This window comes from Zonotrichia albicollis, chromosome 6 (assembly GCF_047830755.1).
Source record: "Zonotrichia albicollis isolate bZonAlb1 chromosome 6, bZonAlb1.hap1, whole genome shotgun sequence".
In the NCBI taxonomy this organism is placed as follows: domain Eukaryota; kingdom Metazoa; phylum Chordata; class Aves; order Passeriformes; family Passerellidae; genus Zonotrichia; species Zonotrichia albicollis.
The window spans coordinates 44,972,523-44,998,686 of record NC_133824.1 but is presented as its reverse complement, the minus strand read 5'-3'; the positions used below and the strand labels follow the sequence as shown (position 1 = coordinate 44,998,686).

The 26,164-nt window shown below is 41.4% G+C and overlaps 1 protein-coding gene across 1 annotated transcript in view; it reads right to left on the bottom strand.

Moving 5' to 3' along the window:
• The window catches only part of IPO7 (importin 7), a 35,542-nt gene extending 21,121 nt beyond the window's left edge, over positions 1 to 14,421 (bottom strand). Inside the window, exons 1-6 of the mRNA XM_005486648.4 lie at positions 14,191 to 14,421; positions 5,680 to 5,761; positions 3,873 to 4,026; positions 3,379 to 3,537; positions 970 to 1,126; positions 268 to 357 (exon numbers count right to left, since the gene is read on the bottom strand). Of these exons, the coding sequence (XP_005486705.1) occupies positions 268 to 357; positions 970 to 1,126; positions 3,379 to 3,537; positions 3,873 to 4,026; positions 5,680 to 5,761; positions 14,191 to 14,274 (726 nt within the window). The 5' untranslated portion in view covers positions 14,275 to 14,421. The remainder of the gene's footprint in view (positions 1 to 267; positions 358 to 969; positions 1,127 to 3,378; positions 3,538 to 3,872; positions 4,027 to 5,679; positions 5,762 to 14,190) is intronic.
• Between the last annotated feature and the right edge of the window lie 11,743 nt (positions 14,422 to 26,164).

Below are 26,164 nucleotides of genomic sequence, written 5' to 3'. Positions count from 1 at the left end.
AGCATATCTAAAAATAAATCCTGTGAAATATGCCTAAATGATCAATAAATTTTTGAAACAGGAAGCCAAAATAAGCTTTGCTATAATTTAAAAATAGAACTTGCATACAAGCTACATATTTTTAAAATTTGTTTAGTCTATTTGAAACTCCCCATATAGCCTAATCTTTTTTATTTATTATTTTCTTGGCATCTGTAGAGAAAAAAGAATGCAGAAATTACATTCTAGTGAATGAAAAAAACTTATAAATAGCCAAAAGCCACTTACAGCTGGCACATCCCTATCAACAACGGTCTTCAGGATTTCTATCCACTCAGCCAGGTTTTGCTGATTTATCAACTCCAGAGGTAATGTGTACTGGTTAAAAAAAAAACAAACAAAAAATAAATTATTTTCTAACCGCTTTATAATAAATTTATGTTACTTTTACAGTTTAAATTTTAGCTTTCAAATCTTTCCCTACACCACAAAAGATAGAAATTTACCATAAAAACCAGGCTAAAGAACTCAACACCATCTAACCTATACCCTAAATGTCCTCAAAGGTGCTAGGGGTCTTTGCTCCAATTCATTGTGCTTATGCAATGCTAAAATGCTACTTAAATAGATGTTACTCGACTTTCTGAAGCATTTAGCAGCAGTTCAATTCCAAACTGCTATATTTACACTGGTAATTCTCTGTAGGCTGGTCTCCACAATCTGTCCTCAGAAAACTCATTTTCTAACTGGTTTTCGGCAAACACCCTACCTTAGAGGATGGCATGTGTAACTTCTATCTAATGCCAACAAGAATAGCACTGCTCAAAAGTAAAAGCACAAGACAATCAGAAACTTGTGATTCAGGGAGCTGAGTAGTAGAGAAAATGATTCAGCTGCAATCTAATACTGTAATATTTCTGTCATTCACTATTTTAAGGAAAAGCACAATGCTTTAAATTATTGTTCAAGTATATACAATGTTTTTTTTACCTGGACAAGGGCATAAAATATTTTGAAGATCTGTTTCTGGATGAGGACAGACTGGTCTGATGGATCATTCAGGAGCTGAATGAAGCTGTCCTTCAGGACTGGCAGAAAATGTTGCATTGCAGCTATCAAGGGACTCCGCTCCTCTGGTTTCTTGTACCTTTAGAGAAGAACAAAACCAGTTTTGTAGTTGTTTCAAGTGCCTTTAAATTGAAAAAGCTCATCTTGCCCCAGTGTAGGCACAAGTAGGTTATATGACAGCTCATAACAACCTGTCACTTAAAAAGAACCCCCAGCCAGTTCCTGTGACAGAATGGGAAATAAAGCCATGGCCAGATGGTGTTACAGATAAGAAATACATTAACCTGAGTGCACAGTTTCTCAAAACATTTGCAGAAGCTACAGTGCTTCACTGACACTGGATAAAGCAAACTGGGGAGCCTCTCACAGCCTGGCACTGATGGCTCTCACATCTCTCCATTTAATTTGACGACAATCTCATAGAGAGGGTGGCATTCCAGGCTCTGGATTCCCTCCTGCTCTGGAGGGTGGGGCAGACTCTGATCAGGCAACCACCCCTGAAATAAAACCTCACACCTTCTATGCTAGGGACAGCCCACCAGCTTGCCCATGCTGAAAACAAGGCTCCACTTCCCTTCTCCAACACTTCTAAATTTCTGAAAGGAAATGAAACCACATTTTGAAATTTTTGCCCCAGATTTTAACTTATACACAAGAAACTCCTAACTGATTCAAGAGTTATCACAGCAGAGCAGGATCTTTTCTATACTGGTGATGACAATAACAAGGTAAAATATCATTTTGTGATTGTACATTTGTTTCTTGATTGAGCAATCAACACTTGTCAGACTCTTGGACTCCTGTGGGAGATTTCTGCATTAGAGCTTTGGTTTGGTTTGTTTTTCAAACACATTTTTGTATTTTTCACTAATATTAAATATCAATACTCAGCTTCCTGAACAGTGGAAATTTTCAAAATATAACCAAAAAATGACTACTCGGTCTGCTGCCAGATGGCACGTTCTGTAAGAACTACTACAAAATACTGAGCTCCAAAATCCTGTTCAATAATACAGTCTTCATGCATGTTCTGAACCAGAAACCCAAACATTAACATAAAATGTTGCTCAGGAAAATCCTGTTTCTAATTTTCACAAGAAAAACGCTAGAAAAAAATTACTATGTAAAGAGCAGCCATTTGATCTTGCTGTTTGAATTGGAAGGAAAAAAAAGTGAAAAGCTCCAAAGACATTTATGTCCTATGTTAAGGAAAAAAAACCCAAAACGTAAATATTCCTACATCTCAGGCAGTAAAAACCTGATCAAAGTCATAATATCAGAGATTTGTGTCTCATTGAACTGACTGCAACACTGAAATGTGCACATTCCTACATGACTGGTGACATGAAACTCACCCTTGCTGACCACCAGAAAGCTGAGCAAGCAGGAGCAGCTCCTGGCCTCAGCTGAGACTACACACACACCTGGTGCCTTATCACACAGTGCACTCAGATCCCTAAACATGTATTTATTTCTATCATCAGAATTCACTTCTTCATTTAATGCTCCCAGATCTCTGCAGCGTATCTGGTTAAACATCTTTAAGCTGAAAATCAAGTGAGAAATTTTTTGCTTTCCTTTCCTAGCAGGACTTACGATTTCCAGCCACTAAGAAAACTCTCACTTGGGATTACAAAGATTTTTATGGCATTCCTGTAAAAGTATTTTTGAGAAACTGACATTCACTGTTTTACACTGACTGACGTAAAAACCATTGAATTAGATGGAATTTTTTCCATGCAACATTTTAAATTAAGAACCTGAACCAGACATGTTATGCATTCCAATGCTTTGAGAGAGTAAGTTGTGGATCCCCTCAGTTCCACTACTACAATTCCCTGACTCTAGGACTGTCCTTTTCTCTCATCACCCAAGTGATCATACCAAAGTCAGTTAACTAATTCTGAGCTCCCAGCATTCCAGATCTCACATTTTGAAATCTTTCTATGGTTACTGTCACCAAGTACTACAGTACCAATTGTTTAAAAGTTTAAACCTGATTTAAATAATAAATTCCTGCAAAAGTCATGATTTTGAGCAGACTTTCTTTCTGCTATCAATCCATAAAAAACAACTACCACACTAAGGTTTTAAACCACCCCTTTTTTCTGAATTCAAATCTTTAATGAAGGCCATTTTTGTCATTTTTAGTTGAGAAGATACATGAGCCAGCATCTGCACAGCAAGTAGCCAAGAATACTTTATAAGATTACATTTCCATCACCTTTGTTCAGTCCCATAAACAATTCTACATGATTACAATATACATAGAGTACAAAAAATAGACACAAATATATTAATTTTGCTGGTTTATATGGAGAAAGAACTTACTCATAGTTTTTCACAAGTTGATAAAGACAGAGAAGAATTCCAAGCCAACAAGCACTATTGTCAGACTGGAGATAAAATCCAATTTTCTCCACAACTGCAGTCCAGCGACTTGGATAATCATACTTGATGATGTGGTGAATGCAAGTTGTAAGCTGCACTCTGGAAATCAAAAGCACAACAATTTAAAAAGTTACTACTATTATTTTAGTAATATTCTTGTAGTGTTGAAGCAACAAATACTGTCCATACTCAGACTTCCTTTTAGTTTAGAAGGTTTAGGTTCTGTAGTTTCTGCTTGATATTCTACAAATTTCTACATGCTACACAAGCTGAAAACTGTTTTTCCATCCAGATCAATTCTATGTTTAGGATACACAGTGTGTGACAATGATGCTTAGCACGTGGGTGATCTTGGCAGGAGGAAAAATATAAAAAGAAAGAAAGCTAAGAGTCAGAATCCAGAGGCAATTGACACAGAGGCTGCAAGTGTGCACCTGATCAGCTCAGGAGAGTGGATGATGGCTTCTACAATGTTCTCACGGATGCAGTGCCTGTCCTCCTCTGGGATGGAGTACGGTGGCATCTCCCCTGGAGCACTTTCACGGTCCGGCCAATACTGGGTTATCATATTTTTCAAGTAGATAACCCCTGTGAAACAAGAGTGCCAAATCAGCTGGCAGCCATTCAAAGCACAAAACAAACACACAATTTGCAAGCAAATATTTTTTAGAACAAAACTGATCAAAATTACAAAATCATTGTCCCTTCCTAAGTAGGAGAATCACAATACATAAACCATGTATTTTGATTTTTCTATTTTTTTTGTATTTTTGATTTTTGTATTTTTTTGTATTTTTGATTTTGTATTTTGTATTATTAACCCAATAATTTACTTAACTGATACTCTTTCACCCATTTAATATAAAAATACTACAGGTATTGCTTTTAGCTGTGATTCAGGTAAGTACTTGTGGAACTATTTAGCAACAACACTTCTGAAAAATCCATTATAATGATTTTCTCAATATTTTCATTAAAACGGAAAGAGAAAAGCTGATCAATATTAATGACAACCTAAAACAGCCCTTGCAAGCTAAAAAAAAAAAAATCTAAGTTAGTGATCCAGGAATGAATGCTAGAGAAACAGAGCTCCTTTATACCCAGGTTATGGGCTACAGCAATTTGTAGCCATCAGGCTCCTGGAACAAACTCTGCATTTACCATTTGACAACCAAATCCAAACTGCTTGTGTGGCAGAATATAAATCACAGCTCTTGGAAAAGTACTTACAACATGCAACAGGAAATCTAAAATGGCAAACTGGTAACAAAGTTACTGTTAATCTAATTCCACATAAAAGTCCACAAAGCAACTTCTCTTCCTAAATTTCATATGCACCTTTTGAAGATTCAGAGGTGAAAGTGTCTGCAGAGGTCAAGAAACACTCAGCACATTATTACAGGACTGAAGTAATGAGACTTCAGCCAGCCCTCAGAGAGATTGATCAATAATTGCTTTGCAAACACACCCTGTTTGTGAGCTGGGCCTTGAATGAGCCATCCTCACTCTCCATGGGATGCTTTGGGTTTAACTGGCTTACATGGAGGAGGGTGAAACTTCAGAGGTTTTCTTCAAACTTCTTTCTGCATGTGACACTTGTAGGGCAGTGTAAGTGTTTCTGAGTCATCATTTGAACAGTACCCCCAAGCAGTAGAAAAAAATGCAAGCTAAGTTTAGGCTACATCTTAGAGTAGTTTACTAGACAGAAGGTCCATATAAGCAGTCCAGAACCACACCCTCCTGACCAGTCAGAAAATCCACTGCAGTATTGCACTAAAAACCTCAATCAAATACTTAGAGCAGCTTTAAGGTGACGTTTGGAGCTGCCAATAATCAACATCCGATTTTACTGATGGCTCATGTGCAAATATGCAGGGTTCCAAAAGACATAATCTGTTTTCTTCCACTTAGTATGTTTAGAAATGTAAATGCTCCCAGTACAGGTTTAAATGACCTCCTTGGACCAAGTGCACCAGCATCATAAACTATTCTGCTTCTCCCAGGAATTTTCACTGGAGATAAAGGGGAAGAATCATTCAAGAGCCAGACACACCTTTTCTTTCTGTCTTCCTTATTCAGTGAATGGTGCCAGATAAAAGCTTGTGATGACTGTAATGTGAGCAACTCCCAACTTCTGAGTGCTTGACATTAAAACCATTAGAATTCTTTAACATTATCTGCATGTGTACTTGTGCGTATGCACCATTTCACATACAATGACAAAAATATTTGAAAACTTGCCTGCCTGTCTCACTGGTAAATCCAGTTGCTCGGACATAGTGATCTGAAGCAGAGTTGAAACAAAGTTCACTGACTTATGAGCCTATAGAGAAGGGGAAAAAAAAAAAAGAGTTAAGTTTTAGAATACTTCCATTACGTTTTACAATATCTTTATAATGATGTAATGCAATCAATAGAATAGCAGCAATTCAGCCAGTTGCACAGGAGTCAGCTAATCAGCCAGAGCATTCCAAAGTTTTGTGCTCACTGTATTTTGAAGACAGCAAGGGTGAGGAAAAACCCTACTGTTTAAGGTAACAGCTGAAGAAATCACTGAATAGGAATCAGCCTTCCACAGTCACCAAACATGTTCCCCATTCAGAACAAACACCTGAAGTAAGAGCACCTGAACAGCCCAAAAAATCCAAGCACAGCAAGTTCACAGTGACCTTTAGCAAGGTATGAGATAATGAGATAATAAGCTAAAAAACAGATGGGAACTATGTTTTAAAACTAAGTCCAAGTCCTACTTCATCCTTCTGAAAAATCAGTTTCAAGGGACCACTGCTGCACTACTGCAGCAGCTGTCCAGAGAGCCACACCACAGCAAGGAACAGCAGGGAGATCCAAATGGAGACACATCTGCACAGGAACAACTTCCCAAGGATGTGCAGGAGTTTCACTTAAAAAGAAAACAAAAAATGCTTTAACTTACCCTAATGACAACTGTCACTGACCCCTTAGAGACTGGATTGTATTTTCAATGAGGACACAAACCTTAGCATTACTATAACACCCTTTACCCATCTTTCCCAAGCATCAAGAACTCCAGACAATAAATTAATTTTGCTGGGGAAAGTGAGTAGCAATCCTTAAAATCTACCTCTGTTTTTCTTAACTGAAACCCAACATAATTTTCCTTGAGGTCAAGAGTCCATGGACATGAGTTACAGTGGGAAATCCCTCTTTTATGCACGGAAAAAAAACTCACAAGGGAGGTCACTTATCCACAAAGGCTGTGGGACCTCATCCTTGGAGATACTCTGTTGGACAAGTCCTGATCTGCCTCATCCAACTTCCAAACAGCTTTGCTTTTCTGCTTTATCTTCACTTACATGCCAATGTTGTTTCCTATGTTCTCTGCAGTTCCCCAATCAAAGACAACTGCATAGACCCATATATTTTAACCTGCTGAACTCCTAGGAAACACTTCTTACCCACTTGTTACTTCCAAAACCATTGAAATTACACACATTATTTATGAAAACCAAATGGCTGCCTCAGACACTGCAGCAACTTCATATCCTTCCATTCCTTTAGTATGACCAAAAACTCTTCTGACAGAATGAAATGATAACAGGATGCCTCCTAAGTGTGTCATGCTGCTCAGCTCACTCCTACAGTACTAGAATGTCCTCTTCAACCTTTATTTTCCCAAGCAAGTATCTCCAATAGGTCCAGTATTAACAAGTGTGAAAGGGACAGCCTGGGACATGACATTGGTACTCAGATTTGGTTAGTGCAGCTTGCTGTCTACACCCTGTTCTTTAAAACAGATTTGAAATGAAGGACAAACTTCACTTAAAAATCTGCCCAAAATGTTAAAACACTGTTGTACACATTCATCCTGTGCACTAAAACTCTCCAGGCTGCAGAAGGACCTGGTCCCACTGAAATCTTTATTTACAGAGCGTGGTTTGATGAACTGAGAGTAACTGACACTGCAATATGAGCGCACGTCCTGCTGACCCATGTCCCTCTGATATTCCTCAAGTCCTCAAGAAGCAAAACCATTTTCAAACTAAAAGAAAAAAAAACCAAAAAGGCAATTGTCTTCAACTGCCAAGTAATGGTTGAATAAATGAATTTAAAATAAAATGTACTAGTTGGGTTTGATTTCCCCACAGCTGCAGGCCCGTTAGGTTGCTGCTTTCCTTAAGGAACATTAATAGACACAGAGAGTCCTGCAGCACATTCCCAATGACATCAGCCCCTAATTCAGCACAGCACTCAATTACACGTTCAACATTCATGGCAGTGGAAGTGCTCCTGTGTTTAACGTGGCCTGAACCTGAAGAAAGCTTTCAGTTTCCATAACCTTTAACTCACCTACAATAAGGTCATATTAGTCTGCACAAAATGGACTTAAAAGTGCAAACTAATGTCTTTCCACAAGGGCTATAAGCTTAACAGATACCTTTTCTAGAGTGAAAATTTGCAATGTTTGCAATGTCAGAAGCATTTAATCCTATAATTTAAAAAATGAGGGATTACTTTCCCTTTGCCATGATAAATGACCACTATTCTTGGAGTAAAAACCATCCATTTCAGCAACAAATATGGAAATAATGCTTAAGAGCTACTAAGGAACCAATGGGAAAACCAAAAGAAATGAAATTTTTAAAATCTTCTGTCATAAAAGAAAAAACAGACAGCAATGAACAAAAATGCCACACACTGAAATTTAATAAAATACAAAAGAATGCTTTTTTATTTACAAAGATAGCACTAAGCCTGTGCCTATAGCAGGCTACAGAAGCTCCCCAGAAATACCAATTCTATTAGTATGTGGGATTAATATATTTTCACTGTGTTCTTTGAACTATAGGAAACTTTAGGGGACAAAACTGAAACATCTACACCATTATCTGTTGGGTTTTTTAAAAATCTTACAAGTATCATCCTCATTAGCATCTGAAGCATCAGACTCCAACCAACCAGGAGGATGAGCTGCTTTATCACCTTTAGTGGCTCAAAGCAGATTCAGCCAAGATATAATCGTGCTTTTAATACAAGTAAAATACCTTGTACTTGCCAATCAAAGCCTGCTCTTAATCCTCTCCGTTAAACCTACAGTCACACAGAGCTACATTCACACCTCCATGCATTCTCTGTGGAATGTAAAGGACTCCCAAACTCCCTCCCAAGGCACTGAAAGAGATTGCCCAAGGATTGCAGAGAAACTGAGCTGCAGGGATGAGCAGGGACAGTTCCATGAAGACAAGGGTGTACTGAATGCTCAAATAAAACACCAGGTACTACAATCACCTCTCATTGCTCTGCTTCACTCTTAAAAAGAGCATCTGGTGTTTTACTGGCACTTGGAGAAAAACAACTGAACCTAAAACAAGACAACACCATAGGTGCCCTTTTGTATCCACAGCATTAAAAAATACTGGATCCACATCTCTTTCAGCTATTTCCATCTTTAATAATTTTATTGCCCCAAGAGGGCTGCCTCTCAGGACAACATGCTCCTGTTCACTGACTGCACTGCTAAAAAACCAACCAGACTAAAACCCACGCCTATTTTAGGTTCAGTTTTGAATTAAAATCATGATTTCACAATGGTCACTGCCACATATGCTAAACTGCATGAAGAACAGAAAATTCAAGACTTTAAAGTTCTGACATTGGTAAAGTTTTTACTTTTATTCTCTTGCTCCTTGTTAACATGTACCATTTAGAAGTAAACATTACATTTAGAGAACTACAGTATTATTTCAAAAATAGTTCTGTCACACAAGTGCTGAGTTTTCCAGCACTTAACTCAGCATTTCAAGAAAAACAAAACCAAAACTCATCTTAAATCCTTCCCCCTTACAAAAGGTCCAACATGCCATGTCACTGGTATGACTTTGCTGTCTAAGAGCCAAAGAATTTGGGGACTTTTCCCAAGAGCAATCTTTGCTATGCAGCCTGGCCAGCTGAGGAATGTGTTCCATCAGACCACAAGCCTTGCACCACTGTCTGTTAATACCAGTCACTGCCCCAGAACACACAATCCTTTTGCACACTGCAGTTTTTCCTAGCAGGCTTGCTTTGTTAGACATGTGCTAAAAGACTTTTGAGAAAAGTGTCACACCAGAGCTGCAGAGTCCAAAAGAGGAAAGAATTTCAAAGTTAACACTGAAGAGACCAGTTCATGGCATGTGAACTATGAACAGTTAATTGCAACGTGGAAAAGCACTTTCCCTCCACTAATGATACTCGCTGCAGCAACTTAAACTAATCTTTAATGCTGGAATATTCATCTCTCACACAAAATCCTAAAACCAAGTTTCATCTTGGCTAAAAAGACCTCCATGCATTCTTTTCAGGCATCAGGAAGCTGCCATACCATAACAAACACACTACAATAGACACCTCCTTTACTGCTGCCCAAAAAAGCAGAACAGATGAGCAACACTTACTAAATGCTGCTGAACTGGAACCCCAGGTTATTTATATAGCTATTCAAAGTAGCACACATGTGAATAAAGACTAACATTTTAAAAATAAAGTAGATGAAAAAAAAAAAAATTCAACGCTTCTCCTCCATTCATGTTTTGGGGAAAAAATCTACATGCAGTAGATTTTTTGATCTGGGCCATTGCAGGACAGGGTGCATGTAACTATTACACTGAGATGAAACTGTTTTCTTACAGAAAGGTAAGGTCAGGAGCTGTAAGGCCACGCTGAATCAGCAAACTACCCTGTAGCACTCTTTTCATTCTGTTTTAAGAACTCAGCAGGCGTGGAAGTCGTTCTGACCTCGGGTTTTTTTGCAAGCCAGTTTTGCCACCTCTCACACGGCTACAATGTATATGCAAACCGAGTTGAAGAGCCACAAAAGATACACACACACTTAGCAGTTCCTGCAAACAGCCCTGCCTGCTCCTTTCACGCTGTCTGCAAGTTTGCAGCACTATTTGCTCTCCCGGCTGAGGAAAGAGCGCTGTGCTCCCAGCAGAGGCTGCCCAGGCACACACAGGAGCTATTTGCAAAGTCATGAGAAAGTGACAAGTGGCCCTTTCTGCCCGGGCTTTACCTCGTGCTGGGCAACTCGCACCCAGAAGGAAACTGCTTCCCAGCGGAGCCAAGGCTCCCCCGGTTCCTTACTGCCCCCAAGGGGATTCCTGGTGTTGGACCAGCCCCGGCACATGCAGCTTTAAACACCCCAAAGCAGCCCAACCTAGCAACATCAGAATGTACAGATGGAACATGGGGGAAGTGAAAGTAACAAAGTACTTTGGGTAAAATGTCACACCAACAACTTCAAAAGAAACCCCATGACCTGATAACCAAAGCCAAGAAACTCATGCTCTGTTCTTTTTGTTACACTACAATACAGAGCTGTAGATGTTACACATGCAGACCATGTTAGAAAAGGTTAAAAAAAAATCAAGCTGGAGGTAACACTATAAAAACCTCACCCAAAGTATCCATAGCATTCAGCATTTGAAAAATCCTGTCTGAAAGACTCCACGTAAGAAGAAGCTTGCCTCTTGCTCTTTGACAACCTTCCACTCCTAAACCCTCAGCAGCTAAGAGTCCAATCATTTAATGCAACCACTCCATCCTTGTGACATTTGCAGCTATTGAGGAGGCAGAGAAAGGCACTGAACCAGGCCCTGCAGCACTGTGAAATCACTGGTGATGGTGGCCAGCCAACAGGAACCCCTCTTTATCCTTTCCCCGTCACTCACATTAGGACACAAAACTTTAAATATAACTTCTGAAAGTCACTTCCCAGTAGAGCATCAGGATCTCTTCCCAAACAAACTCTGTTGAGATCTGACTTACAAAAACTGATGAGTTATAGGGGGTTAACCTCTTCCCCCCCAAACATTATCATACACAAAAATTCTAAAAAATTTTTAATGACATCTAAAAAGATGTCTTACTTGCTCACACACTGAGGTGAATCTCAGAGACTTACAAGACACATCACAGTGAAGTTATAAATTCCCTGGAATTACCAATTAAAAACCTGCAAGGAAACTATTATCTAGCAACTGCACCTTTATAAATATGTTGATATTAGAAGATGAAACAACACTCTGTATTGCTTTCAGAGTGTCATTCCATAACTGCATAGTTAAAAATATCTATTTTCATCATAAGTTCTGAGAAACTCTTTACTCATGAAGCACAAAGACTATTTCAAAAGGCAGCAATGTCTTCCTGCTGCTCTCCAGTAGCTTAATTGAAGAGTCTGGTTCTAAGTCTTGGTAAAAAACAGGAGACAGAGACAGAGATGGGTGAACACCCCAGGGTACCCCATCAGCTGAAAATGCTGAGACACAACAGCCAGCGATCTCATTCCCTGGAACTTCTTTTCACAGTGAGAAAAGTAAAGACAAGGAGACTGAAATACTTGCTTTTTAACATTATCTCAACTCTGAAAGTTCTCACAGCCTTTTATGTGCAGGCAACATAAACTGATAAAACTTAGCAAAAGGAGAAATAAAGCATAGAATAATTCATCACTTAGCCAAGGTCAAAGGAAAAATAACAAGAGCCTGGACAAATCAAGAATCATACTCTCCAGTCAAGAGAACTTTGTTGACTGACAGGATATGGTGAAGACAGACACAAATACTTGGTTAACTCTTACCTACTTAGATATCTCTTGCACTAATCAGGAATATCAATTACTGACTGATGCACAGTCTTTTCTGCCAAGGTAAAATGACCATTCTGCTGAAAGCCAGTCTCATCAGCTCAACAGAGGCACTTCTGACAAATTAAAGTAAACTGAAAGGTCAACCAAGGACAACCATTAAGCTATAAAAACACCTGTACAGTTTGGCCATATGCAAGAACAGTGTTCACTGCTGCTGTGATCTCATCTTTACAGAGAAAGAGACCCCCATACCTGTAATTAGGTATTAACTGGTAACAGAATTGCTTTAACAATCAACAAATTCAGACCAGCATCCTGCAAGAAAATGCATAGCTGACTTCAATAAACCTAAGTGAAACCCAGACCATGCATGTGAATAAAGCTGGATGTGTGTGTAAGTGCTTGCAGACTCTGGTTTAGCACATACTTTTATCACAAAATATCTGTGAGAGATTAGTGATGCTCCATTTCCCACAACAAAGAATTCTTGCACACTGGTTCAGTAATATCTGGTGTTTTAAAGAGGCACAACTATTCAGATTTTATGCCAATTTAGCACTGGGTAGTACACGATGGGCCATGGGGTTTTGATTCCAAAGTGAGAACAAAAGGCAGTGGCCAGCGAGCACGATCCTTCCTGCAGGAGTGTGCCATTTGCTGAAGACCCCAGCCGGCAGTGAACGTTAATTTCCTGCACCTTCAGCAACTCAATACCTGCAGAAAAGAACTAGAATACATTTCAAGCAAGTTACTATGTATAAATATTGACATTCATTGAATATGGAAAAAATGCATTTTGGGGCCATTCCAAAGATATTACTGTCTTTATAGGCCATCATATTTTTTGCATTTTGGATCTAAATAACAAACACTAACATACTCTTTAACAGAGTACATGGAAAAGACCGGCAATTACTTCATACAAGTCTCAATTAGTCATTGAGTAGTTTTATAGAGCTATTTCAGAGAGCTATCTATTTGCCAATCACTTATTAAATAACATGCAAGAGTCACTTTTTAATTTTCTGAGAAGCTCTACCTTTAGTTTTTTTTAATTTTCTCCACTGCTAGCAAAACATTTGGCCCACCTTTATCTAAGCTCTGCTGAACATCTGTTGCATTACACGAGTATTGTCAGGCCCAAGTCTGCTTAAGAGCAACAAGGAAAAATGTTTGTGGAAAAAGGCAACTAAAGGCACCACGAGAGCTGCCATGCAGCTTCACCTTCACCTCCTCCACCAAGACATCCTCTTTTCACTAAAACACTTCTGTTCTCCAAATGTCTACAAGCCCCGTGGCTGTCTCTCATTCATAAAGTTTTCATCTACCAGGTGAGGTTAAGCAGAACAAAAATATAATCTTCCAAAAGCGAAGTCGCTGGAGCTGGGAGCTGCTGGGATGTTACATGCGAGTCTGTGTGAGCGCAGTGCAAGGATGACACACCTGGGCTGGGAACCCTGTCTGCCGCTGTCCCTGGGACACGTGTGCGCATCCACCCAGCAGCACACCTACCCCGGCAGCCCTGCTGAACCCGGGGCCCACGGCACACCAAACACCGCCAGGCTGCCTCATCTCATTCTCAGCTCAGCCCAGGCCATCAGATTTGCTTCTGAACTCCGTCCAGGCCACTCGTACAGGCGGCACTGCTGGCGAAGCGCTGGGGCTCTCGCTGCCTCCTTCCCCGCTCCCCAGTTTGTGCTTTCAGCACCCAGACTGCTGTGGCTTAAACGGTCCCGGGCAGGGCTGTGTCCAGCGGAGCCACCGAGGGCCTGCACAAGGGCGGGTTTACACCCCCCTCCGCGATCACCCTTTTCCCGGCTGAGCACGGAGACAATGGAGGCAATCTGTTCCCGCCGAGAGAGGCACGGGGGCCTCGGCCGCTCTGTGCCGCTGCCCCCCGCCCGAGCAGCCCCGCCCGGCCCGGCGCGGCCCCGCTGCCATGTGCGGGGACAATGCACGCCGGGCCCGGCCTGCGGCCGGCGGGACGCGGCCGGCGGGAAGGGGCCGCGGCGGCGGGCGGGCGGGCCGAGGGGCCGGGGGAACCCTCTCCGCCCCCGCCCCGCTCCCCCTCCCACGGGCAGGCGTCGTCCCCGCTCCCCAGCGCCGCGGCCCCGGCCCCGGCCCAGGCCCGGCGGCGCCCTCACCTCGTTGAGCTGTCGCTCGGCGGCTTCGCGCAGCGCCGGGTCCATGGTGCCCCGCAGGGCCTCGATGATGCCGCTGGGGTCCATGGCGGGAGCAGCGCTGAGGGCAGGGGCCGGGGCTGCGCCGAGCGCACATGGACCCGCCGCCTCCAGCGGCCGCCGGCGCGAAAGGAAGGGAGAGCGCCAAGAGCCCGGATAGAGCTGCCCCCGCCGCCGACAGGAGCGACGCCCCTTCCGCCGCCGTCGGGAGCGGCAGCCCTTCCGCCGCATGGCCCGCCCCGCCCCGCCGCGGGGCGCCCCGGGATCTGCAGTCCGGCGGCCGCGCCAGCGCCGGGACTTGGCTGGGCACCGGCACCGGGGAGACGCGGGACAGGCCGTCTCGGCCCGCACCAGCCGCCTCAGGAGCCGCGGCCCGGCTCGAACGGCCCCGTCACGGGAGCCGCGGTCCGACACCGGCCGCTCCGAACCGAACCGAACTCTTCGGCCGCGCCAGCGTTGTGAGGGATCCGTTGTTTTAGCGAAAATCCCTCCCGCATCCGCGCCCCGTTCTCGGAGAGGCTCGTGTGGCTCAGCGAGGAAGGAGGGGTGCGTGGGGACGTGGGTTTGCTTTGTCATGGACATGGGGCGCTGCCGTGCTGGCTTTGGGGTGGTGGGGGAAAAGAGGAGAAGAAAAATCCTGAAGATGTGTCCAAAAATCAGTTTAAACGGAGCTGCCGCTCGTGAAAGGTCTAGGAAATGTGTTGTGAGGAGTGGCTGAGGGAGCTGGGGGTGTTCAGCCTGAAGAAATGGAGCCTCACTCCCTGCCCAGCCAGGGCAGGCCCGTCTGTGCTGCTCTGCCGGCACAGGAGCTCAAGAAAGATGGGACAGGGGAAATTCAGATTAGATGTTAGAAAAAATTTCACAGACAGGGTGGGCAGTCAATGGAATAGATTCTTGCCCAGGTTCAAGAGACATCAAACTAGTGCTGGGTGATGTGGTTTACTGGGTTAGAAGGTTACAGAGGCAGTGCTGGGTTGGTGGTTGGACGGGATGATCCTGAAGGTCTCTTTCAGCCATGACAATTCCATGATTCACTGATTCTGGAGGCCTTGGCTCAGTCACAGAGTCATGACTGAGCTGCTTAACTTAGTCCTTTATAAGTCACTTCTGTAAGTCACTTCATCCCACGAGCATTTGAGCACTGAAGTAATTTCACTTCCACGAGTAGTCACGATAAAATGAGCAATGCTATATTTGAATCAGTGAGTTGTAGAATTTAATTGGCACTGTACGGTCATTCACTGTCATGCCTTCATTCGGGGGATGGCATGCAGCGATGTACTTGAAATTTTGGGAGTCATCCTGAAATGACTCTGAAATTTAGGCACATATCCAAGAGAAAAGCAGAAATGCAAATACAGAAAGTAAGAAAATTTAAAAGTGATACAATTTAGAAAGTTGATAAAGTGCAGTACCCCTTTACAGTTGAGTTAAACAGTTTCAGGAAATCTAGGCTTATCTAGACTGTCTTTGCATATATGGAACTGCATATCAGACTTGTTTTTGTGTATAATTTTCCCAAATTAGTGATTTTTCTATGATTGTCACTGGACTAAAATCTGGGTTTCTCAGTTTCTCATGCTACTGTTTGTTGTTTGGGTTTTTTTTTTTTCAACATAATACTAAAAATCATTATTTACACTATGTAGCTTTTTCTTATTTCAAGTGTGAAAATGAGCAACTAATGTATGAAACTAAAAATGACCAACTAATTTATGAAACTAAACTGTGAAGCAGCAATGAATGTCTGCTTTTCTGTGTAAGCACAGGAGACATATGGGCCAAGATGACCCAAGTAGCAATGTGGCATAATTTTGGGACATGATGTCATATGCTGTTCTTTTATGAGGTGCCCAGATCTGCAGTCATACTCCAATTCTAGATGTTGCACAAAATGTTTAAAAATAAAAAAAGTGAAATACTGTGGGTTCAATACCATTACAAAATGCTGCAATAAAGTCTTCTCCCTGCTTTTCTGTCGCAGCACAGATAACAAGATCAAATCTCTTTGTATCAAAGGAGCAAAGCAATCATGCCCCCAGCCAGGGTGCTAAGCCGATCCAACAATTTATGAAACAGAATGTATCTTCTCTAAAAATAAAAGTAAGTGCTTCAAAGGGCAGAGGGCTCCTGAGGTGCTGGTTGTGCATAACGCTCAGAGGTACAGATGTGAAATGCTGCAAAGACAAGCACAATGGGGTGGGAGCCATCATCAGCAGAGCTGCTGTGCCTCTGGAAGCTGTGCCAGAGCTGCTCCTGTTTGGATACAAAAGTGAGGAGGACAAAAAAAAGTTGTGCAAAAGAATGTGTAAGCAATTGTCCATCCTGAGTACTCTGAAAAAGAAAACCTTGTATGTGCAGGAATGTTGGCATTGTCCAGGGCGTTTGTACTTGCATTTTGCTTGCCCAGAAGTAATAACATCAGCTAACTTCATAGCAGGATTAATTGCATAAATGACTCACAGAAAAAATAAATGCAGGATTCAGTCAAGATGGACATTTCATGTCCACAGGGAGCCAAATTTAAGAGGAGACATCTATGAGGTTAAAATAGAATTTCTCACAAATCTGAACAATTTGTTGGTGGATCACATTTGCTGTGGGTAGTTTAGTGTTAGAGAGATGAAATAGAAAACTGACACACCAGCAGTTTGAGTGGAGCAGTCTAAGAGGTGGCAAATGACTTCAAGGGACTGGTGAGCTGTGGCATCCTTAACACTGAAGTTTTGATTAGATAAATATACCCACTTCCATCAGACACTTTCTTCAAGCAGTATTAGCAGGACAAAAGAGACTTTAGGCCCACCCATCCCAGTGCAGCAATTGGTGAGGACTTTGGCCAAACCTGTTTAGCAAACAAAGGGGACATGAATCAATATCTTGCAAGATTCAACAAGATGAGTTTAAATAGAAAAATTTAATTTTGAAGTCAAATTTCAAATCACAAGAGTTAACATTGGAAAGAAAGATGTCCTTAGCCAGATAAGCCTCATCAAATTCTTGCTCTCGGAAGAGAACAAAGAGGAGTGTACGTGCTGCAGCTGCCCAGAGCTGCTCTCTGTTGTGTAGGAATGCTCACAGACAACCTCAGGCTGCTGGGGGAGAGCAGAGCCTCTCAAATTATCTCAGAAAGGGCAATGTGGTATTGCACAGGCCTCAAATGTTGGATGCAAATCGGTCTCAATTACTCCTGAAGATAAACTGCTCTCCTAGCCTGTCTGTCTTGGGGTTTGCAGCCATGTGTACTTTCCCTGGAAAGCTGGAGCAATAAGAAAGACAATATTTGTCAGCTTTAATAAAGTGATGTGCTCCTTGGAGCTGGCTGTGGAGCACTGCTTGGCCTCTGTGCCTTTCTGGGCTTCCATTCTCTCTACTGTCACTGGAAAGGCAGAAATCAGATATAAAGACAGCACAGCTACCCAAGATCACCACTTTTGGGTGCATTTACCAGATATTGCTAAAGAATTGTGCATAAATTTTTTATGCCATCTGCATATTAAAAAATACCCAAAAAACAACAAAAACCAAAACCACCAAACCTCAAAGACAGTAACTGATAAATGCTGCTATCAGCTGTTCTGTGCTGGAACAGACTTGACAGCAGCCAAATTAACTCCAGCTATGCAGAGCATATTCCTGCATCAACAGCATTCCAAATGTCAACCTAGGATTTAGAAAAAAAATACTTGCACATGAAGGTACTTAACCAATCCTACAGATCCAAAGGGAGTTTGGACAGCGATGAGTGGATGAATCACCAGCACCCAAAGTCATTGTGGAACTATTTTTGATAAATCAAAGATGGTAACAGGAAGAAAAAGTTATGCACAGAAATACTGTGCTGATATGTGAAGTTTGGAAAGAACTGTTTCTATTAATCTTTTTTTAAAAGCTGAAATGGGATTAAAATATGAAACTACAAAATGAAACATGCTAGCCAACATATTTTGGTGTAAAATTGTCAAACAAAGGTGATTGAGAAGTTCTCAGTTTGGCTAGGGAAACAGTACAAAATAAGTACCTTTCTTTGCTTTAAAATATCAGAGTAGGCTATGACTCTGAGCACACACTGAAGGGATTGAGAACTGGCTAAATTACAATTTTCAGTTAAAAGGTGATAAGTGAAGAGTGATTATTTAAAGGGCCAATTTCTACTGATACCACTAGCAGACTCTCTTTGGTACTTTAGGCAGTTTTGAAATAAATACAAAAAGCACTGCAGATCATTGTGAGAATGATGTAAGATTAGCAAAACAATCCTATGTGCATGGGACAGGGGTGTAACTTGAAAAGAAACAGAAATGCACTTTAACACAGCCAAATGTGAAGTTACACATAGAAGAACAGAAAATGAAAGATTGGAAGGATTAGTGATACCATGGGCATGCAGGTTGGCATGAGCAGGTTGGCATGAGCTCCCAGCAGGATGTTGTGGCAAAACCATAATTTTTGAGTTTAAAACAACTGTCTGAAGAGGGGGAGTGGGGAAGTGGTTTGTCCCTCCCTTTGGTGGGGAGAGATGGATGTTCATTGCCAGAGAAAAACACCACGTTTTTAAAAAACATTTACAAATTGCAATGCATGAAATACCCCCAAAAGTTGTTTGAGATGAAGAGTTTATTCTCCTCATCTGTCTGAGACCTACTTGAAATGTCCAGTTAGGTTTGAGACAAAAGATGTGAGGAGTCTTGGTTGCTGTTTGTCACTACAGTTGTGCTGAGGTGAAACAGAGATTTAGCAGGCAGAGTAAGGGTGGTTCCTTGCACAGTCCCTGACCTGGGGCTGGCTCTAGCCAAAGGAGCAGGATGCCATTGCATGCCCAGCTCATGGTTTCACAGCTCCCTTTAATCTCCTTTAGTCAGCTGGGAGTTGGCTTTACCCCTAAGGAGAACTTTGCTGAAATTTCTTCAGCATTTTTTTAGTGAGGAAGGCACTACTCTCCTTGCTTCATCCCACCAAAACCCCCAGGAGCCATCCCCACCCCCCAGCCAGATGGCAAGGCTGGAGCAGATGCCAAACCCTGTATCCAAACAGGTTTCCCAGGGGACAGATGCTGAAAACAAGATTCAGCCATTAGCTGGTGGAAGTGCCTGCAAGTGGAACAGCAGGAGCAGCAAGGCTGAGATGGAGCAGCAAAGAATCAGTTGCTGTAATCTCACCAGGGTTATTAAGGTCCTGAGGAAATGTCAAGGAGTTAGAGCTGTCTTAGAGCTTTAGATCAATAGTTTACTTAAAAAAAATAAGTAGAAACACCCCAACAAACTACCAAAACCAGGAAATACAAAAATCTCTGATGTGTGATTCTTCTGAGGTCAGAAAAACTGGACATCTTGTTAAATATCTCTCAAAGATGCAGCAGTCCCTCATCAACTCTTATCAGTTAACTCTGGACAGCAAGGTGAGGGAAAAGAGAAAGATCAGGAGAGCAATAGTGGGTACTGAACATCTCTTTAGTGAATAAAGTTGTAAGAGGAACAAATGTCTACCAGGTGAAACTAGAGGGCCACTGAAGAAAATTCCCAGTGGCACTAATTGGTGCTTTCTGTTCTCCAAGTGAGCCTGGGTGCAGTTCTGGAAAATAACTTTTAGTGAAAACACAGTCTGTGCTTCAGTCAAACCAACAAGATTAGGGCTTTAATAATAAACATGTGCATAAACCTTGATCAGGATGTTGGACTAGATAATGTGATGATGAAGTGCACAGTATTTTGGGTTTTGCTGTTTGCTGTCAGGTTAGGTCTGTCTGCTCCTGAGGGCTGGGTTTGCACTGTGTGGAGGTGCAGCTGATCCAGCCCACAGCCTGCTCCAGGCCCTGGTGACAGACAGAGGAGCAGGAGTGTCTGTAACCTAGGGCAGTTCCTCCTCCTCCCTCCTGCTCTGTTTTCCAGCCTGTTTGTTTATATTTCACAGCCCTGAGGGAAAATGCCACTTAGAGAGCTGCAGAACGGTGGATGGTGACACCCTGGAGAGAAAAGCAGCAGACAGCAACTGGTATTGGTGGCATTAAGATGACACTCACACTTCATGCCTTCTTTCACACTTTCGATACAGTTGCACAGGCACAGAAGTTACAAAGGCATCGGTGGAATTGGTTATACTGTTTTGAAATGAAACTCAATGAAAACTCTGTGCTGAGGATCACAGAATTACAGTGTGACCTAAGAATAATGCCTGTGATCATGGTGTTCTCCAAGAATATATCTTTAAATGCATGATGGGAGTTGGTTTTTTTTTTTTTTGCAAGGAAACAAGCATGTCCTTTCCTAACTGTTCCTTAAATAGGATTGCAAGCTTATTTATGTTTTTCTGATTGCTCAAATGGACAGCTGTGAATCCAATGTAATGTTGACTTTACATTTTGAGGAAGCAAATGGAAAGAAAATTTAAGTATAAGGGGTGTATATCTATGAATTAGGGTTCAAGCAGATGTTGATTTTTAGAACACAAGTTTTCTAACGCAGTTTTTACAGCCAAGATGCAACAATAATCTGGAATTGTTCAGAAAGAATTGTGAAAATAATCAAGCTGTGGAACAGGCAAAGATTTCCAGAACTTCTGAAGAGTAAAAAAGAATATTTAAGCTATAACTTTAATTGTATAATTAAATGTGTGTGCGAGGCTTATGCAAGCTATGTGTAATTTATCAAGCTATATTTCATTCAATTTAATAAGACAGAGAGTTCTGTTTAGAATCATTTTAGTCTTTATAATCCTATCCTGTTTCCATTTAGATTGATTCAATAATGAGTACAGTAGAACAGGATTTTATTCTATTAAAAATTCACTCAGAATAAATTCCCAGCACCTAGGGAGAGCTTTTCATATGCAAGGAGCTACAAACACACATTAAGAATTTCAGTAATCCATCAGCAGAGCGTTCAGTGTGTGAACTCTTCCAGGCACACAACTGCAGGCAGTGCCCCCAGGACACACCTGTGTGTGGGAAGTGTGCCAGCCTGGCTCCTCAGGAGCCTGTGAGCCATTTCACATCAGTGAAAATGATTGACCTCTGGTCATGGCCACAGCCTTAACTGTGCCCTTGGGATTTGTTATAAAAATGAAAGCACATTTTGGTTGTGCTGGCATGGTACATTATTCCTTTTTCTTACTTTTTCATCTTTTCCCATCTGCCTTTCCCTCTGCCCTTTCTAAGCTTGAGAAGACAAAACAAAGTACTCAGAGAGTAAAGCTTCTGGATTTCTGCATAGCACAGGGGGAGCAGGGAGATAGAAAAGGAGTCATTTATGCAGGAAAAGTGTAAAACCACTTTGGTGGCTTTGCAGAATATACAGCTGAGGTAATCACAGCTGTGTTAGCAGCAGAGGTGGAGAACTGGAGCTACAGAGCCAAGTATGTTTCTTGGGTCTGGCTGCAAAGGGAGGAGCCTGACTGAGGCAGGGTGAATTCTCTGTGTGCTCCAGAGGAGGCTCTGTAAAGGCAGACATAAAAGAAAGACCCAGGGGCACACAAGGAAGTGCTCACAGCTCTCTGGGAGAAAAACTGACATGAAATACAGAGTTTGTGAGCAGCAAGTAAGCCACCAAGTTTATGTAAAAGTACTGAAATAAACATGCTTTCCTGTTTGATTCGTGATTCATTAAGTGAATCATAGCTTTTGATACATTTTTTAAATAAATAACATTTCATAAAACTACCTTACTTTTTTATGAAATTACTTTGCTATTAGAAATATTTCTACAAATCATAAGTCTTAGGTAGCTTTATGTTAAAGGAGTCAAAAATAACAAAATTAGGGTTGGCAAACATGGGAAATATCCTAGATAAAACAAAGACAAATAACAGAATTTGAGTGTAATAAAAATACATTTTTATAAAACAAAATTATCTTAATTTTCTTTTAGTTGTATTTAAGAGGTTATCAGATTAGCACTTTTATTGGGACTCTCATAGCTTTTATTCCTTGCAAAGCTATACAACTCATTATTGCTGTCTAAAAGGGTTTAATATGCTTTCAATTTGGTTATACTGTTTTAAATACCAGTATCACATTAAATACCATTAAATACTGGTATTTAATGTGATCAAAAGGCTGGAATCATAATGCTGGAATGTGCAAATGTAGGATTCATGCTGACCTTTGTGTAAATTGCTAAAGAAATACAGATATGGAAACAAGTGATGAAATCGATGCTATTCCAGCTGTGCACAGGTGTGTGTTTCCTGGTGGCTGGGGGTGCACCACTCATTGTTTCTGTAGAGCAGCAGGTGGGACAGCAGGAGCAGCTGCTCACAATCTCCACTCCTGTGCCTTCCAGGCCACAGGTATCCAACAGCTGGATTGAAACCCCAGTACCTGCAGCAGCAAGACAGGGCAGGAAACATGAAAAATGTATTGCCAGTGCTCATGTCTTTGTGTGAATAAGCCTCTGTGTCTTTTCCAGGTGTTTTGTGAAGTGACAAGGTGGAGAATGCTTGTCCCTGATTTCACCTTTGGCAGGCACATGAGTGATGCATGCAGGACATCATCATGTTCTCAGGAGAGCAGGGAGCTGTGTCAGCTTCTCTGGGTGCTCCTCGTAATCTTTGGCCCCTGCTTGCCAGCGTCCCTCTGTCCCACTCCTGGCCTTTCCTGAGCTCAAGGGATTCCTCACTTCAGAATGTGAAATGGATTTTCATTCATGTTTCTCTTGGGTTGACAAGGTAAAATCATTCATTGCTATAACTAAATCAAGGTTAGAGTTTATTAAAGCATTTGGATGCTATTGTATTGCCAGTACAACAAGTAATTCAACACAAAAATCAAACATGCTGGTTTAGCTTCAGTAAGGATTTCTACAGGATAATGGCACACCAGCTTCTTGTGGTTATTATAATCCCACTTATCAGTCTTTCTGTGGCTCCTTTTATTTTCTCCATGTTACTCTTGCTCATTCAGCAATGATTACATCATATTAGTTAATAATGTCTTACTGAAGCACCTGACACTTCTTTTCTGCAGTCACTGGTTTTAGCCAATTTTGTTGCAGGGAAAGGGCCAAAAAGCTGATCCTGTAGTTTATCCATAGGCAAAAGGGAACTACTATTTCATGCAGTAGAAAACATGCAAATTTCTTTATTGATATTTGTAGATCTGGATTTCTGCATTCAGCCAAGGTATCTAACAGGAAACCTGTCTAGGACTGGGTGCATAATATTCAAAATTGAAATGGTTTCCCTCACAGAACTGCCTTAGGTGAAAAGAGTAAATTCTTATCAGACCATCCCCATTTAATCTCTAATCCTGATTAACAACTGATTTTGTGATGCTCATTTAGTATGATAGTAAGTGCTATCAGTCATATTATAGCTTCTTCAATTAATTTGATCATTTCCCTTAGGAATACACATACAGCAAATCGTTTCTGTGAATGTTGGCAGCTTTTATAAATTGTTTCAATTAAATCACGTTTTCACCCTTCTGATATTGCTCTAAATTTTAATTATTTTCCATTGCAGACTACTGGTTTAACGATGACCTGAGTATATTTCTTAAAAACTAGCTGTGGGTGTGGCTGCATACAGCAAGGGTTTGTTCCTTGTGGACTGGTTATTGCCCACTCTTTATGGTGTTTTCTGCAAGCACTCACACCTTGGAGGTCAGATCAGGACAGCACTGAGCACTCTCACTGCAGACATTTTGTACCTCACAGGAAAAGCAGCCTAGATGAAAATACAGAGTGACATTTTGTACATATTGTGATTAGACCATGCATTCTTAAATTGTCAATTGTGAAATGCATTGTTACAGGAAAAAAGAACCTTCTTCCCTTCTAGTTTTAAATGCAATTCATGCAATTTATCTGAAGGTTGCAAGAAATCCTTACAATATGGAAAATATTTAGAAGTTCTAAACTTTTTCTCTGGAAGTTTTGCTTTTTTTTAGAAGTAATGCTGAATTTTCCTTTTTCTTTATTCTGGTTTCTTCTACAACCTGTTTCACACTTCCCCATCAGACTCGTTGTTCCACATTTTCTCCCTGAATCAAGTATCTATCATATCACTTTTTTTCCCAAATATTTGCTGGTCTGCACTTCCAAAGGTCAAAAATTTTTCTTTTCTGACTCCTTTAAGATAGAAGAATTTTTCTAGCAAAAGCAAGGATCCTCTTCAGCAACAAAAGCAACTGTGTTTGTGAGCACAAGTAGGGAACAGCTTGGATTGGCCAACTGCTATAATTTTGGGTTTATTTGTGATAAGGAGAGATTCAGAAGCAACACAAAAAAACAGCAGTACTTCAGACTGTCAGTGTGGGAGGAAGGTTGATTAAACCAGTGCCCCTGATGTTTCCTCATCTAGCTTATTTCTTAAAATTAGGGGACAGAGTTAGAACCTCAAATCAGGGCAAATTAAAATAAAAGGAAGCTTTCTTTAGCACAGTGCAGCCAACTGACAGTCAACAAACAAAATGCAGAAAGGAAATGTCAATAGACAGTTGCAATGATATTTTTAAGAGCCTAGCAGCAAGAGGAGATCATTCAGGTCCTGATGAGCTCCAGCAGGAGGTTCCACTTGGGCCTTTTGAGGACAGTAGAAAAAGCAGCTTAGAAACCACTTGGTTGCACTCTGCAGCATTCATTTCTGTCATTGCTCCAGCAGATCAGACATGCTCAGAGCTACACACCCCAGCATGTGTTCAACTCTGGGAGGTGGCCTGGAGCTGATTCTCCAGACCAACAATCTTTGGTTTAACTGAGCTGAGACTTCAATTCCACATTTGTAGGAGCAGAATCTGTAATGGCATCTGAAGAAAAATTAAAATGGGTCTTTGTTCACATTAAAGGTGGTGTTTTTGTCAGCATGGAATAACTTTTGCCCTCCAGACAGACATGTCCAGCTACATCACTGCTGCAGATTAGGAGTCCTTGAAGGAACATCTTCCTCTTAGCAGGAATATTTGAATTTTCAGCTATGTTAGTATGAACTCAGCTTCAGACAGGGCATAAATCTGATCATTACATTGAATGCTACCCTAGCATTAAATTTGAATCATGACTAATGGGTGTATCTTGGGATGAGGGCCTGTGCCTTCCCTACACAGAAATTTACAACTGTGATCATTATCACAAGCAATAAACACCAGCTTATAAATACCTCAGCTGCAGAGCAGAGCTGCATGGCTGAAGCCTTGTGCAACTGCTTTTGAGTCAAGCAAGGACTCTTTTTTTTGCTTTTGAGTCAAGCAAGGACTCTTCTCATCCCACTCTCCTCTCCTGCTGCCTCCCTTTAGGCCTCCCCCGACCATGCTCTGTCCTGCTGTGCTCTGTGTGGGCTCTGCTGTGCTCCACAGGTACCCCCAGGAGCTTTGAAGGAGACTCTGAGCTAGAATAAGGTACAGGAATATTTTGTTGCTTTGCAAATATTTTTGCTTCCCTTCCTACCTATCTTAAAGAGTTGACATTGTCTGAGTTCTTCAATATATTTGCTGCCTGAGCCCATTCCCAGAACTCAGATGCTGTAAATTGGTTACAAATACTAAGTTGGTTATTATTGCCAGGAGGTCACCTGAGATTCCTTGTACTGTGATGAAAACTCCCTCTTTTATTGGTGTTTTTAGTAAGAGATTTGACTGTTTAAAGAAAGTGCTTTCTAAGGCTGGGAAAAATAATAAAATTAGAAGTAAGGTCTCTGAAAGTTGGAAATACGTTTAAAGAACCTGACAGAGCTTTCATGTTCCTCAGTTGGGGTGGCATAGCTTATGACAGGGTATGTTTCACTCTTAATTTGCAGGAAGATAAAAGAACCTTTAATTCGTGGTTTTTGCATTCAAATAGAGGATATGACCAGACTGACCAGAAAAGTTTCTTTCCCCATGTCATGTACTCCACTGACACATGCAATAGGGAAAAAAAAAGAAGCTAGCTTTTAAAGAGGATTTATTAACTGTTAATTAGGTGCATCAAAATTAAGAATCTGGCTCTTATTTTTACCACTTGGAATA